This window comes from Macaca fascicularis, chromosome 10 (assembly GCF_037993035.2).
Source record: "Macaca fascicularis isolate 582-1 chromosome 10, T2T-MFA8v1.1".
Classification (NCBI taxonomy): Eukaryota; Metazoa; Chordata; class Mammalia; order Primates; family Cercopithecidae; genus Macaca; species Macaca fascicularis.
In genome coordinates, this window is record NC_088384.1 from 11,332,078 (window position 1) to 11,348,591 (window position 16,514).

At 44.3% G+C, this 16,514-nt stretch overlaps 1 protein-coding gene across 16 annotated transcripts in view; it reads right to left on the reverse strand.

Annotated features, from left to right (window-relative positions):
- TNRC6B (trinucleotide repeat containing adaptor 6B) overlaps window positions 1-16,514 on the reverse strand; it is a 297,709-nt gene that overhangs the window by 34,398 nt on the left and 246,797 nt on the right. For all 16 annotated transcript variants that reach the window (XM_005567203.5, XM_015457161.4, XM_045364263.3 and 13 more), the window contains 4 exons: window positions 15,733-15,858; window positions 3,357-3,488; window positions 2,927-3,022; window positions 2,602-2,782 (listed from right to left, as the gene is read on the reverse strand). In XM_005567203.5, the coding sequence (XP_005567260.2) occupies window positions 2,602-2,782; window positions 2,927-3,022; window positions 3,357-3,488; window positions 15,733-15,858 (535 nt within the window). The remainder of the gene's footprint in view (window positions 1-2,601; window positions 2,783-2,926; window positions 3,023-3,356; window positions 3,489-15,732; window positions 15,859-16,514) is intronic.

Here is a 16,514-nt window from a genome sequence, read left to right on the forward strand (position 1 = left end):
AATAAATGTAATCATGCTAACTAAGGAAAAAATTTTTTATTTTTGAGATGGAGTCTTACTCTGTTGCCAGGCTGGAGTGCAGTGGCATGATCTCAGCTCACCGCAACCTCTGCTGCCTGGGTTCAAGCTATTTTCCTGCCTCAGCCACCCGAGTAACTGGGATTACAGGCGCCTGCCACCACGTCCGGTTAACATTTTGTATTTTTAGCAGAAACGGGGTTTCACCACGTTGGAGGCTGGTCTTGAACTTCTGACCTTAAGTGATCTGCCCTCCTCAGCCTCCTAAAGTGCTGGGATTACAGGTGTGAGCCACCATGCCCAGTCAGGAAAATTGTAAGTGAAATAAATGACAAAACATATCTATCTTATAAGGCAGATTATAAATGGTCAGGTCACAATTAAAATGAGACCTAAAAATATTTATTTATCTATTGTTTAAGAAGTTAACAAATATAGAAACAAGCTAATAAGTCAACACTTCTCTTTAATATGGAATATAATGCATAGCTAAATTTACAAGTTACTTATGAAACAGGAGTATGACAAAAATCATAAAATTTCTTCAGTAAATGTGTATATATGTGTATGCTTAACTCTGATCCTTTAGCCGTTTGAAATAAGAATCGGCCGGGTGCAGTGGCTCACGCCTGTAATTCCAGCACTTTGGGAGGCCACGGCAGGTGGATCACCTGAGGTCAGGAGTTCAAGACTAGCCTGACCAACATGGTGAAACTCCAACTCTACTATACAAAAATTAGCTGGGAGTGGTGGCGTGTGCCTGTGATCCCATCTACTCAAGAGGCTGAGGCAGGAGAATCGCTTGAACCAGGGAGGTGGAGGTTGCGGGAGGTAGAGGTTGGGCAACAGAGTGAGACTCTGCCTCAAAAAAAAAAGAAGGAAATCCAGCGTAGGACACCTTTGTTAGTAATTAAGAGAGGCTCCCCCATGTTTGGTACCCTGGTGTTCTTCAGCCCAGATGAGCACAGAGCTGACCTTCTTCTGTATCAAGTGCAAGAAAAGTTATTTAGAATTTAAGTCAGTTATCAGGCAGATCATCTTTAAGAATGAAAACAGTTGGTGGAAGCTGAGGATCTACAAAGTAATTCCGTTAAAATACCCAGATCAAGAACACCTTGAAGTCTTTGCTCACCCCCTGCATGTGCAGTAGGAGGATCACGGGGTTGGCGCATAGTCAGCCGCTGTCATTTGTCCAGGGTCACACTGTCACCTAGAACCAGCAATTTCATGTCTTCCCAAGTCTTTTTTTTTTTTTTTGAGATGAGGTCTCACTCTGTCGCCCATGCGGGAGTGCAGTGGCGCAATCTGAGCTCACTACAACCTCCGCCTCCCTGGTTCAAATGATTCTCCTGCCTCAGCCTCCCCAGTAGCTGGGATTACAGGTGTGTGCCACCACGCCCGGCTAATTTTTGTATTTTTTTTTTTTTTTTTCAGACAGAGTCTCGCTCTGTCGCCCAGGCTGGAGTGCAGTGGCGCGATCTCAGCTCACTGCAAGCTCCGCCTCCCGGGTTTACACCATTCTCCTGCCTCAGCCTCCTGAGCAGCTGGGACTACAGGCGCCCGCCACCACGCCCAGCTAATTTCTTCTTGTATTTTTAGTAGAGACGAGGTTTCACCGTATTAGCCAGGATGGACTCGATCTCCTGACCTCGTGATCCGCCCGCCTCGGCCTCCCAAAGTGCTGGGATTACAGGCATGAGCCACTGCGCCCGGCAATTTTTGTATTTTTAGTAGGGATGGGGTTTCACTATGTTGGCCAGGCTGGTCCTGAACTCCTGACCTCGTGATCTGCGTGCCTCAGCCTCCCAAACTGCTGGGATTACAGGTGTGAGTCACCGCACCCGGCCCAACTCTTGTTTTTTGAGTGTGCATAGAACAGTATCTTCTTTACAAGATAAATTCTAAATGTTGTCAGTTTGAGACGAAACTATGATGGTGTGTGGTATCTTTTCCATTTTTAAATTTTATTTTGAAATCACTGTTTCCTCACCAATTAGATTCTGCTTACAGCATGTTTTCCAGTTCTGAAAGAGCTATGATTTGCCTGCCAAAAAAGTCTTGAAGAATGTTAAAGGCATAACCTTACTTGTTCTATTTAAATCAGATGAAATACTAACACCAGATGAATTCGTATCAATCTGCATTATAATTTTAGTTCATTTTTTGATAGAAGGCAATTGTATTAATATGAGTATACTAAAACATTTCAAACTAGTACATATTTTAACAGATCATAACCTCAGCCATGTGTACCACTCACAGCATGCACAAGCGTTTAAACAGGGTTTTAAAAATTCCTGGCGGTAGGAGAGCAGTTTGCCATTCACACACATATATTGAAAGACTGCTTTGAAGCCAGAGAAGTTAGAGGCCTGTCTCGGCTATTTAGTAACCATGTGGTGAGCTTTGGAAACCCACTGAAACTCAAGAAGCCTCAGATGGCTCATGTGTAAACCAGGGGTAAGAATATTTAGCTACCTTGTACAGCTGACATAAAAACGGAGGGTAATGCAGGCGCAACCCCTATCACAGGCCTGGAGGGGTAGATTTCTAAAAAGGTAATTTTCTCTACTAACAACTTACCAGAACCATATCCAGGTATTGGCCCTTTGGTTTGAAGGTCTGGGAGCCCCACATTCAATGCATTGGGTACCATGTTGTCCAGATGCGGCTTGGGTCCAGCAGCAGGATGAGAGGGCGAGTGCTTCATGCCCGGCTGCCTCTGCTGCTGCTGCTGCTGCAGTGCACTCACCATTCGAGCCAGCTGTGAGCCAAGAGAGATGGACACGTGATAAGCACAGCCCCGAACTTCCCAGGAAGAGACTGTGCCTGGTTCTTTGCCATAAGAGGCTAAGCCGGGATGTACTCCTCAAACACAACACTGGAGGGACCCTGTCCACCCACGTACCTGCTGCTCTTGCTGTTGGCGTACAGCTTGAGAAATCTTTCTCTGGTTCTGTAACAACTGCTGCTGTTGCTGCTGCTGCAAGAGAAGCTGACATGCCTACAAAACAAGGGGGATAGACAGAGAACCAAAGTTTCCTGAGACTGATTGACTGAGGACACCTAAAGGGTCTGTGCACTGACATACAGGTCACACAATTCTAAAGTATCCAGGAGGGAAGTAACACCAAATTCCTGGTCTCCTGGTTACATTTTCCTCCAGTTGAGTGACAACCCTTAAGCACACTCCATAGTCTGCCTAGAAGTGTGGACTAGCACCCTTTGAACATAGAAAGTGGCAAAGATGTGGGAAGCAAATCAAAGCTAAAGAGAAAAAAAAAAAAAAAAAAAAGCAAATGACCTTTTCAGCCACAGGAAGAAAATCTGCTACTTACCAACTGAAACTGGGGAATTTGTGGAAGCTGGCTCAGCATGGCAATTTGTTGAGGAGATAACTGGGGCCCCACATTGAAAAGACCTGGACTCAGGCCACTGTTGGGAAACTGCTTGAGCATTGAGGCAGAAACCTAGCCAAAAAAATAAAAAAGAAAGAAGAGAAACGGAACCTTCAGAATGTATCAAAATAAAATGGTTTTTCTGTGCGAAGATTCTTGATGAATCTAAAGCAAGTGTTCTCAAACTTTTCTGTGAAAAATATGTTAACAGGAAAAATACACTGAAGTGTTAACAATGATTATCTTGGAGCAGTGAGATTACAAGAGTTTTAAAATTTTCTTCTTAGATTTTCCAATTTTCTACAGTAAAAAGCATAAATTTTATATTCAGGAAAACATCTTCAAGAAAAAAAAACTGATGACAATATGGCTTTTTATCCAACTGAGAAATTATTACTGGAAATGTGCCATAAAACAAAACATGCTACATTGCATAAAGCTAATAAATAATACTTATGTGACAGTATTTCTGTGATACAAATAAGACAAATGTATTAACTTGTAAATAGGAGACATGAGTTTCAACTCATGGCTTCTGATAACTAACACCCACAGAGTGGCAGTGTAAAAAAACAGCCAGCATAAAAGAACCTGGAAGGTCAATGGCCTGGCAGGGTCCTTCTCCGTGTTCTCAGGAGTAGGCTGCAGGAAGCTCTGCTGACAGAGGATTCCCTCCCATCTTTGGTTTGCTCCTCTAAGATGATTTAAGTAAGCAGAAATGAGTTTCCCTGCACCCTCATCTACTGAACCCACTGGACTGGTTGGGGCCATGGAGAACAAACTTAAGCACGTGCCCATGAGTGCCAAGTAGTGTAGCACACTGGTCAAGAGTTTAGTCCTACAGGCTGGGCACAGTGGCTCATGCCTGTTAAATCCCAGCAGACTGGGAGAATTGTTTGTGCCTAGGAGATTGAGAACACCTCGGCAATGCAACAAGATCCCATCTCTTTGAAAAAAAAAAAAAAGACTTTAGAGCCGGGTGTGGTGGCTCGTGCCTATAATCCCAGCACTTCAGGAGGCCAAGGTGGGTGGATCACCTGAGGTCGAGAGTTTGAGACCAGCCTGACCAACATGCAGAAACCCCGTCCCTATTAAAAATACAAAATTAGCTGGGCGTGATGGCGCATGCCTGTAATCCCAGTTACTCAGGAGGCTGAGGCAGGGGAATCACCTCAACCTGGGAGGCAGAGGTTGTGGTGAGCCAAGATCGTGCCATTGCATTCCAGCCTGGGCAACAAGAGTGAAATTCTGTCTCAAAAAAAAAAGACTTTAGTTCTAGAGGCAGTCTGCCTGGGTTTGTAATCCCAGCTCTGCCTGCCTCCCCAATTTTTATTTTTTTTGGGACAGGGTCTCACTCTGTTACCCAGGCTGGAATGCAGTGGCATGATCATGGCTCACTGCAGCCCTGACCTCCCGGCTGGTCTCAAACTCCTGGGCTCAAGCCATCCTCTCAAAGTGCTGTGATTACAAATATGAGCCACTGCTCCCAGCCCAGCTCTGCCATTTCTAAGCTGACTCAGAGCAAGTTACTTATTTAGCCTTTCTGACCCTTACTTTCCTGATCTCCAACTGGAATGACAACAATATTAACTTCAGTCATTAGATTTTATGAGTTAATCCATGTTAGATGCTTAGAGATTATAATGTTCACATTATTCCACAGGCTGGTTATTCAAATGTCTTCAATGATTACAGTTCCCTTGCGTCTCATCTTCAGATTCAATATGATCAGTTCTTTCACCTATATCTCCTTCCATTTCTCAGTGAAGAGCCAAGAACAGAAAGGTATTTTCTAGAGTAGTTCAACACCAAGCAGACCCGGCCATTCCTAACCATTCTGTTAAAACCTGTGCTTTCACTAATAATGCCTAAGATGTCACTTTCTCTGGTGATCATAACTCCTGATTCACACACTAAACGTAATGTTAGTTAAAATCTATAATATTTAAAAATATGCTTTTGTTCCTTCATGTAATATTTAACCCATGTAGCTGGGTTTTATTTCATTTTTTTAGATGGAGTTTCACTCTGTCACCCAGGCTGGAGTGCAGTGGCGTGATCTCACCTCATTGCAGCCTCCACCCCCTGGGTTCAAGTGATTCTTCTGCCTCAGCCTCCTGAGTAGCTGGGACTACAGGAGCGTGCCACCACACCCAGCTATTTTTTGTATTTGTAGTAGAGACGGGGTTTCACCATATTGGCCAGGCAGGTCTCGAACTCCAGACTTCGTGATCCGCCCGCCTTGGCCTCCCAAAGCACTGGGATTACAGGCATGAGCCACTGCACCTGGCCTTCAGCTTTTTATAAATTGATTTTTTATTTGAGCTTAAGACCTTACATATATCTTTATGAGCATGGCATATAGAAGATGCTCCATAAATATCTATTAAATGAATGAACCTCTATCATATTTAACTTCACAGTCACCCCACCAAGTTCTTGTTGATCCTATTATTCTACTTATTCCCAGTTTGTGTTCCCCCATCCCATCACGGATGGGAATGCTGAACTTGATAAAGCTGAGGATAATCTAATCATTTGCCACTAAAGCTTCCTTCCAATATGAAGCCATCAGCCTGAGAATCGTCAGTTACTAATCTACACAACTGTTTTAATGTTTAGCCAATATATTTCCATCTCGTCCAAAACAGCTTGTCAAACGGCCTGTTAAAGTAGAATACAACAGCTATATTATTATTCTATGCCAGCATTTTTACCAATGAAGGGAATGCATGAAAACTTGTTAGCAAACTATGATTATTGATTACTGCCATATGTACTCAAAAGCAATCTTTTTGATAATCTAGATTCTCTCCTGGAACTGGGACCAAATTCATCGATCTTTCAGCTACTTTTTTCTTATTTCTCCTTTCAGAAAACATTTAAAAAATTTCCCCAGGCTGGACACGGTGGCTGACGTCTGTAATCCCAAGCACTTTGGGAAGCCGAGTTGGGTGAGGATCACTTGAGGCTAGGAGTTTGAGGCCAGCTTGGCCAACATGGCAAAACCCTATCTCTACTAAAAATACAAAAATTAGCGGGGCGTGGTGGCAAGCGCCTGTAATCCCAGCTACTCAGGAGGCTGAGGCACAAGACTCGCTTGAACCCAGGTGGCAGAGGTTGCAGCAAGCAAAGATCGTGCCACTGCACTCCAGCCTGGACGCCAGAGAGAAACACCAAAAAACAAACAAACAAACAAAAAACACAAAAGGCCGGGCGCGGTGGCTCATGCCTGTAATCCCAGCATCTTGGGAGGCCGAGACGGGCAGTTGACGAGGTCAGGAGATCGTAACCATCCTGGCTGACGTGGTGAAACCCTGTCTCTACTACAAATACAAAAAAAAATTAGCCATGCGTGGTGGCAGGTGCCTGTAGTCCCAGCTACTCGGGAGGCTGAGGCAGGAGAATCGCTTGAACCCGGGAGGCAGAGCTTGCAGTGAGCCGAGATCGCGCCACCGCACTCCAGCCTGGGCGACAGAGGGAGACTCCGTCTCAAAAAAAAAAAAAGGAGGCCGGGCGCGGTGGCTCACGCCTGTAATCCCAGCCCTTTGGGAGGCCAAGGCGGGCGGATCACAAGGTCAGGAGATCGAGACCATGGTGAAACCCCGTCTCTACTAAAAATAGAAAAAATTAGCCGGGCGCAGTGGCGGGCGCCTGTAGTCCCAGCTACTCGGGAGGCTGAGGCAGGAGAATGGCGTGAACCCGGGAGGCGGAGCTTGCAGTGAGCCGAGATCACACCACTGCACTCCAGCCTGGGCGACACAGCAAGACTCCGTCTCAAAAAAAAAAAAGAAAAAAAATAAAAAAAGAAAAAAAATAAAGAAAGAAAAAAAATTCACCATTCTCCTCACCTTTTTATAGTGGAGGGGTGCTTCTTTCCCATTTCTGATCTGAGGCTCCACACAGAAGACATCCACCTTTATTTTATCAGAGCACTTTAGGCCTCTTTTCCCTCCTTGGAAGCAAGCCTGGAGAGAGGACCGCCCCATTCCAGTGACTCTGGGTTAAGGCTGGAATTCGGTATTAGGAAGTGCACACGTTTGCCGGTATCTGCTCTATTGGTAGTAAAGGGGGTACTGTGGCCCCAATATGTTTTCCTCTTTTGCCTTAAACATTCAGAATGTGGGCAGGAAAGATGGGTGTTAAACTCCCCTTGAAGACTCCCAGCATTCCTCAAAAATCACAGACGGGGATTCTCTTCACAAATTCCTACTCTGCTCTAGGATCTGTCATTTGGTTTGAACACCCTTCTTCTTAATAGAAAAGACAAAAGCAACAAAAATTTTATCTCCACTTTGTAATCCCTGGGCATTATACAACTAGTCCAAGGCAATGACTCCTTTCCTAGTCACCAAACTGCACCAAACCAAATGCTAAAAGGTTCTTTTAATCTACCTACTTTTTTTGCAGGTCTCAGTTTACTCTGCGTTTAACTCACACTTGCTTTTACCCTTACTATCCATCTTCTGAAAATGTCCCACTATAAACTAAGTTAATCAGAAAGCTTCCCCATCCCCATTGCATCTTCTCATTTTATCATTCTTTGGCATCGCGGTCAGAGGTAAACTCCTCAGTTTCCTAATACTTTTGAGCCACCATCTCTGTTACATTCTCAAGAACACAGGCCTATCTTTTCTTTTTTTTTTGGAAATGGAGTCTCGCTCTGTCTCCCAGGCTGGAGTGCAATGGCATGATCTCGGCTCACTGCAATCACCACCTTCCAGGCTCAAGCAATTCTCCTGCCTTCGCCTCCTGTGTAACTGGGATTACGGGTGCCCGCCACCACACCTGGCGTTTTTGTATTTTTAATATAGGCAGGGTTTCACCATGTTGGCCAGGCTGGTCTTGAACTCCTAACCTCAAGTGATCCACCCACCTCGGACTCCGAAAGTGCTGGGATTACAGGCGTGAGCCACTGCGCCTGGCCTATCTTTTCTTTGACACTCTTTTAGTCTATGAACATTTGACCAAGTTTAGGTTTCCTGTACTTGGCTCACCAGCTCATTTTCTCTCAAGATCTGTCACTTTCACTCTACCCATCAATTCTGTCATTTTGGAAAGTACTCTAATTTCAGTAATAGTTCTCCCAGCTGCTTCCTCTCTATCCTCTAAGAGATGTTGAGTGTTACCAACCAATTTAAAAATCTGTTTGACTTTCTATTTTAACAGCTGTACTCCAAGCAGACGTGAGCACCAAGTAAGCACACCACTACAGGGCATGCTGCCTCTGCACCGGTTTTAGGGCGAGCATAAGGAACACGTCCTCCACAATTTCCCCCAAATAACAACTCCTCTTCATCTCTGCTTTGAATTCACACAAAATGTCACCAGTGTGACTTAACTTACTGTCTCTGATATACTAATTTTGAACTCAGTATAATTTGAGTCTGGGGGAAAGGAGGGTGAGTATAGATATATTCTGTCCTAACAAAACCATGTTCCAAACTGGCCTCTTATCCCACTATACCTCAATGACCCATAAAATCATATGTACCACCTTCAGTGTGAATCCTAAATTCATTTGCGTTAGCAACTGCATTTGGTTACATAGTGTTCCCCATAAATTCATGCCCACTGGGAACCTCAGAAGGTGATCTCATTTGGAAATAGGGTCTTTGTAGATGCACTCAAGTTTAAGACAAAGTCATATTGGATCAGGGTGGGCCCTAATCTATTAACTGGTGTCCTCATATGAAGAGAGAAATTTTGAGACAGAGAAGAAAAAGCCATGTGAAGATAGACACAGGGGAGAACACCAGATGATGACGGAGGCAGACAGTGGTGATTTCAGACTGAAATCCTCCAAAACTGAGCTAAGGTTGATTGATGGATTGATTTTTTGAGACTGGGTCTCACTCTGTTGTCCAGACTGGAGAGCAGTGGCGTGATCATGGCTCACTGCAGTCTCGACTTCTTGGGCTCAGGTGATTTTCCCAACTTAGCCTCCTGAACCACTGAGACTACAGGCATGCACCACCATGCCTGGCTAATTTTTTTTTTTTTTTTTGAGACGGAGTCAGGCTCTGTCGCCCAGGCTGGAGTGCAGTGGCCGGATCTCAGCTCACTGCAAGCTCCGCCTCCCGGGTTCATGCCATTCTCCTGCCTCAGCCTCCCAAGTAGCTGGGACTACAGGCGCCCGCCACCTCGCCCGGCTAGTTTTTTGTATTTTTTTTAGTAGAGACGGAGTTTCACCGTGTTAGCCAGGATGGTCTCGATCTCCTGACCTCGTGATCCGCCCGTCTCGGCCTCCCAAAGTGCTGGGATTACAGGCTTGAGCCACCGTGCCCGGCCTATTTTTTTTTTTTTTTTTTTTGTAGAGATGGGGTTTTGCCATTTTGTCCAGGCTTGTCTCGAACTCCTGGGCTCAAGTGCTTGTCTCAGTCTCTCAAAGCGCTGGGAGTACAAGTGTGAGCCACTGTGCCTGGACTTTTTTTTTTTTTCAGGTAGAGCAGACACTTTGGTCATAAAGAGATCTGCAGCACCCAAGTCTCTCACACAAAGTTAACTGCACTTTCCCAACAATTCCACTTTTGAAATCACTCTTGATATGCATCTTCCCACGACTTGATGTATATTAACTGAGCTCAAAATACATGCCCGGCACAGCTATTGATGCTCAGGCTCCAGTAGTGAACACAGCAGGCCCAGACCCTGCCGCTGTGAAGCTTATTACACTCCTAGGGGTAGGGCAGACAAGGAGCAAGCGTGGGAGAGACAGTAACAGGGCAAGAACCCATTATTCCCCACCACCACCCCGTCCCCACCCCCCCATCAAGCATTTCTACTACTCAAAATTAGCTAAAGAAACCACCAAAGTAAAACCTGCCCGTGACCCAGCAGTACCATTGAGAAATTCATCCTGGGAGACAAATATGAGACTATTATAGCAGGCCAGGCGTGGTGGCTCATGCCTGTAACCCCAGCATTTTGGGAGGCCAAGGCGGGCAGATAACGTGAGGCCAGGAATTCGAGACCAGACTGGCCAACATGGTGAAATCCCATCTCTACTAAAAATACAAAAAGTAGCCAGGCATGGTGGTGGGCAGCTGTAGTTCCAGCTACTCAGGAGGCTGAGGCAGGAGAATTGCTTGAACCCGGGGGCAGAGACTGCAGTGAGCCGCAATCACACCACTGCATTCCAGCCTAGGCAATAGAGGGAGACTCTAAAAAAAGAATATTACAGCAGCACTGCTCATAACAACAAAAATCTAGTAACAATCCAAATGTCTATGAACAGTAGACTTGGTAGTAGAATAGGTAAATTAAGGTACAGTCATATAATGGAATACCATATGAACCATAGCTGCCCAAATCCACATAGGAATATATTTGAAATAATACAAGTAAAAATAAAACAACAAAAGGAGGAGGCTCTATACTATATGGTTTCATTAAAGTGGCAAAATGAAAACAACATATTGTTTAAAGACAGAGACACACACACAGAAAGAGTATAAAGAAAAGCATAGGAAAGTGATCTTTAGAAGCCACCAGTTCATATGTTTCATAAACTGACAATGTGAGAGACAATAAAAGTTTAATTTTTGAGAAATGCCTATCCCAGCCTTGCTGAACTTTCTTAGGATTGCAAATGTACTGTCCCTCTCCAAAGAATACAGAAGGACCAGGGAGAAGCGCCACTAGGCTCAAGGCAAACAGCTGTTCACACCTGGGCTGCAGAGGAATCTCGGTGGTGCAGGTCTGCACATTCTCCATTTCAGGGAGTTAATTATTCTGGGTTAAAAGCCCTTCAATCTCCAGCTGGATTGGAGAAAGTGAAGATCTTGGTGCAATCAATATGGCATTTAACAAAGCATTGCAGGTGCAAAATGACAGCAATTTAAAGTCAGGACAAAAGCCTGCTGGAATATGTTACTTTCTCAATACTGTATTTGAGTTACAGGAGGAAAAAGGCATGGTAGAAACCCAAGGCCTGGGACATTTGTAACAAATCCTAGAGATAAGTTTCAGTGTCTTCCTTTTTTTTTTTTTTTTTTTGAGACAGAGTCTCACTCTGTCACCCAGGCTGGAGTGCAGTGGCACAATCTCGGCTCACTGCAACCTCTACGTCCTGGGTTCAAGCGATTCTCTTGCCTCAGCCTCCTGAGTAGCTGGGATGACAGACAGGTGTGCACCACCATGCCTGGATAATTTTTATATTTTTAGTAGAGATGGGGTTTCACCATGTTGGCCAGGCTGGTCCCGAACTCCTGACCTCGGGTGATCCAACTGCCTCGGCCTCCCAAAGTGCTGGGATTAAGGCATGAGCCCTCATGCCGGGCCTCAGTATCTTTTATGTTTACATTAACTACTGATTGCCCCTATAATGTGGTCAAAATGAATATAAAATCTGATATTTATCAAAATCTTTTAAACTATTCATGTGCTTTGACCCAGAAATTTCATTTTGGGCAACTCAATTTAGAAAAAATGTGGGCAAAGGTTTATGTATAAGGATTTCTTTGCAGTACTATTTGTAACAGGGAAAAATTAAAAACAATTTAATACTCAACAGTGGGGGGAAGGGAACATTAAATAAATCAAGGTAAATCTAACTGATGAAACATCATTATGATCACCATGAATGCTACATAGCAACAGTCTTCGATGTGGGCTGAAGATACGATTTTGGAATTCAATGCTTAAAGTCATTCCACTGGGTAAGATCACCTGGCAGTGACTACAGATGGTGGGGAGAGGTTCGAAGGTTGAGATCTGGGGCATTCTGCTGAGTAAGTATTGGGAACTTGAGGAGGAACTTGTAAAGGAGATGGAGAAGGAGAGGCAGATGGAGAACCAGTGTAGTAGGTGTCCAAAAGCCAAACGCAGGAAGTGCTTCAGGAAGGAGGGAAACTGTCAAATGCTGCTGATACACCGAGTAAGAAGAGACTGGAGAACAGATCATCATATTATGCAACAAAAAGATCAGAGGCAACTCCTACAAGAGGGTTAATTCCCACTGTCGCTGCCTTACCTGGACTCCTGTACTAGCCCTGCAACTGCTCTCTTTTGCTCTAGTACTCCTGCCATTCAAACATGTCCTCTATATTACTGTCAGTGTTCCCTCCCTCCCTTTCTTTCTCTTTTTTTCTCTCTCTTTTTTTTTTTTTTTTTTGAGACACGGTCTTGCTCTGTTGCCCAGCCTGGAGTGCAGTGGCTTGATCATGGTTCACTGCAGCCTCGCCTCCCAGACTCGATCTATCCTCCCACCTCAGTCTCCTGAGTAGCTGGGACTAAAGGTGCACACCACCATGCCTGGATAATTAAAAAAAATTTTTTTTGTAAGCCGGGCACGGTGGCTCATGCCTGTAATCCCAGAACTTTGGGAGGTCAAGAAGGGGTGGATCACTTGAGGTCAAGAGTTCCAGACTAGCCTGGCCAACATGGTGAAACTCCATTTCTACTAAAAATACAAAAATTAACCAGGCGTGATGGTGCACGCTTGTAACCCCAGCTACTCAGGAGGCTGAGGCACAAGAATCGCTTGAATCCAGGAGGTGGAGGTTGTAGTGAGCTGAGACTGCATCACTGCACTCTAGCTTGGGTGACAGAGAATCTGCCTCAAAAAAATAAAATAAAATAAAATAATTTGTAGAGATGGGGTCTTACTATGTGGTTCAGGCTGGTCTCAAACTTCTGGGCTCAAGCGATCTGCCTGCCTCAGCCTCCCAAAGGGCTGGGAGTGTAGGTGTGAGCCGCTGCACCCAGCATCTTCTAAACCTTAAATTTTTCTACATCACTACTCAGCTGAAAAATCTTTAATAGTATATTGTCTATAGCAGTGGCCAAACTTTAAGTGCACATAAAGATAACATGGTGGTGACTAAGCCCCAAAGCCACCTGCCACAGAAGATTGGAGACCTGGGAACTGTGTCTTTAAGTAGCAGCCCAAATAATGGTTGTAAACCATGTTGAAAAGGATTGGCCTATAGGGCCAAGTCCCAAATCCTAAGCAAAGCAAACACCTTTTCCAAATTTGGTCCCATACTTCTTGTCTAGTTCCTTTCTTTTCTATTCTTTTTTTTTTTTTTTTTTGAGATGGAGTCTCGCTCTGTTGCCCAGGCTGGAGTGCAGTGGCGCGATCTCAGCTCACTGCAAGCTCCACCTCCCAGGTTCACGCCATTCTCCTGCCTCAGCCTCCCGAGTAGCTGGGACTACAGGCGCCCGCCACCTCACCTGGCTAGTTTTTTGTATTTTTTAGTAGAGACGGGGTTTCACCATGTTAGCCAGGATGGTCTCGATCTCCTGACCTCATGATCTGCCTGTCTCGGCCTCCCAAAGTGCTGCGATTACAGGCTTGAGCCACCGCGCCCGGCCTTCCTTTTCTATTCTAAGACAGTGTGTGTGTGTGTCTGTATGTTTCAACAAGCTCTAACTAATTATTCAAACTAACTGCCTTTCCCCCAAATGCTATGTTCTTCTAGATATTACTGCCCCTTGCACATGAGGCTCCTGCTGCTTAGAAGGCACTTTTAATCTGGTGTGCTCAGAAAATTCTGACTCATTCTTCAAGACTCAAACGACACTGCTAGTGTGAAGGCTCAGCCGATTACCCAAACTCTGTTAAACATTTCTATACATTTATCACACTATCTGCTGGGAATTCTGCTATCACCTCCTCCTCACCTCAACCCACCCCTCTGCCACCAACTCCAAGAGGCTGCAGAGAGATGGTATTTTCTCCATCTGTGCACAACGAAGACATTACCTAACATGCTACAGATATTTGATAACCATGGATGACTGTCAGCCTGATACCAAGCGATACTGTAAAATGTGTGTATGCTCCAAGACTTAGGAAGACACTGCTGTTGTAGAGTGCCGGGAAAGTCAGAAATGGCTCTGTCTAAAGGATAAACCAGTACCTGGGGCTTGAAAACTGGAACTTAGAGAGAGGGAAAGAAGAGGAGAGGCTGGCACCTCTCCTCCACCAAGTAGCTACTTGGAGGCTGAGGAGGGACGATTGCTCGAGCCCAAGAGTTCGAGGTTGCCATGAGCTATGGACCACACCACTGCACTCCAGCCTGGGTGACAAAGTGAGACTCTATCTCCAAAAAAGAAAAATAAATAAAAACACAAAAACAAACAACAAAAACTGAACCTTTACAACCTGCTGGTTGGATCTAGTAAGCGCTCCCATCTTGTTTTACAGAATGAAATGGACTCAAAACTTTGTATATTAAAAATAACATCCTAAGGAGGGACTAACGCTACACATTGAATCCTTGCATAAGCTTATCAGCTATTACTCTGTCCTCACGTCTGCTTTCTCACAAAGGGGAACGGGGAAAGTGTGTGGTAGACTAACACAAACCTCTTACCTTTACCCACAAAACAAAACACCATCTCTTTGCACATCTCCTACTAAGGGACAGACCTAACTGGTTCCCATGGTATCCAATGGACTATGTCCTACACGGAGCTGCTCATGAATAAGAGTTAAGTCCAGGAGTCTCTGCTACGTCATTAGTTCTAAAACTCCCCTTAGAGCACCTAATTGCTATGTTGGCATGCAGCTCCTCAACATTTTCAGAATAATCCAGAATCTGGCAATTCTCTTGTTTTCTTTTCTTTTCTTTTTTTTTGAAATGGAGTCTCACTCTATCACCCAGGCTGGAGTGCAGTGGCGTAATCTCAGTCCACCGTAACCTCTGCCTCCTAGGTACAAGCGGTTCTACTGTCTCAGCCTCCCGAGTAGCCGGGATTAGAGGCATGCAACACCATACCCAGCTAATTTTTGTTTTGTTCTATACGCCTGGCTAATTTGTGTTTTTTGGTAGAAACAGGGTTTCGCCATGTTGGCCAGGCTCATCTCAAACTCCTGGCCTCAAGTGATCTGCCCACCTTGGCCTCCCAAACTGCTGGGATTACAGGCATGAGCCACTGTGCCAGGCCGAATTCTCTTTTTATCTGTGGGTAAATCCTTGAGGGCAACCAGCCTCTGAACACTGACACATCAGAACTTATTAATAGTAGTTTTAATTATATGCAGTTTCAAAATATATAGTTAGAAAAATAGGAGGTCTAAAAGGAATAGAATCATAAGCTTTTCATGCAAAAATACCAACTTTGTTGGTATGCATGATGCAATAAAAAATGAGATTTGATATTTTGTTCTAAAAGTCTTGATCTTTGGCAGCTAGATATTTCATATTTTACTCTACTTGATCTTAGCCAAAAGGTCAAGAAAAGATGGCTTTTTCCTATTTTATGCTACTAACTATTATTCTTTTTATGCCCACAAAAATCAGTTAACAACTGGTAACTACCTGAAATGGTCTTTAATTTTGAATCATAGGAACACAAAATTGCTTACCTGGGGGGAAATAAACTGGGGAGGCACTTGCGCCCGGAGACTGGGAGAAGAATTTAGTGGCTGCACTGGTGTGTGCAGACCTCTCGATTGTGCTGTGCTGTTTCCAAACAAACCATGACTACCGCCCTGTAAACAGAAGAGCAGCAGTAAGGCTTTTTGTTAACATAAGAAAATGCAAGTAAGAAACAGTTCTGGTCTTTTAGATCCCTCAGAAGAATCACAGGCTGTGTTCCATGGAATAACAGAATTTCATAACTGAGAAGTTCCTTATCTTAGAAGGCTTAGGGCAATTACTCAAATTGAATCATGAGCGCCTGTACAGTTTGACGAACTCTATAAACGGAAAGGGTTCAATTTTGTCAAATATTAGGAGAAGTCCTACTTTCTTTTTTGTGAACGAAAGCTATAGACAACATAACATTTATTTCAAGTACTCTTCTTTGCGACTGGGTTTACCAAATTTATTCTCAAGCTCTGTAATCTGAGCTCCATCTTGAAAGGCACCTGAGTAAAAATGCAGCCTTATGAATAGTTATCAGTTGTATTTATAAAACATTATGATGTGATTTCTCTGCCGTCCCAGAGTGAGCCTAGCACCCTTCCTTGTCCTGGATCTGCTCAATCCTTTCTTTGATAGATAAGGAAATGTGACTCAATTACACAGTGAGATAAAAAAGGAAGAAAGGGAGAAAGTAAAAACCATTACAGGGACACCAAAATAAACATTACTCACCTGTAACTTCTCAGTCAAACACATATCGGTCTAGTTAAAAATAAGCTGA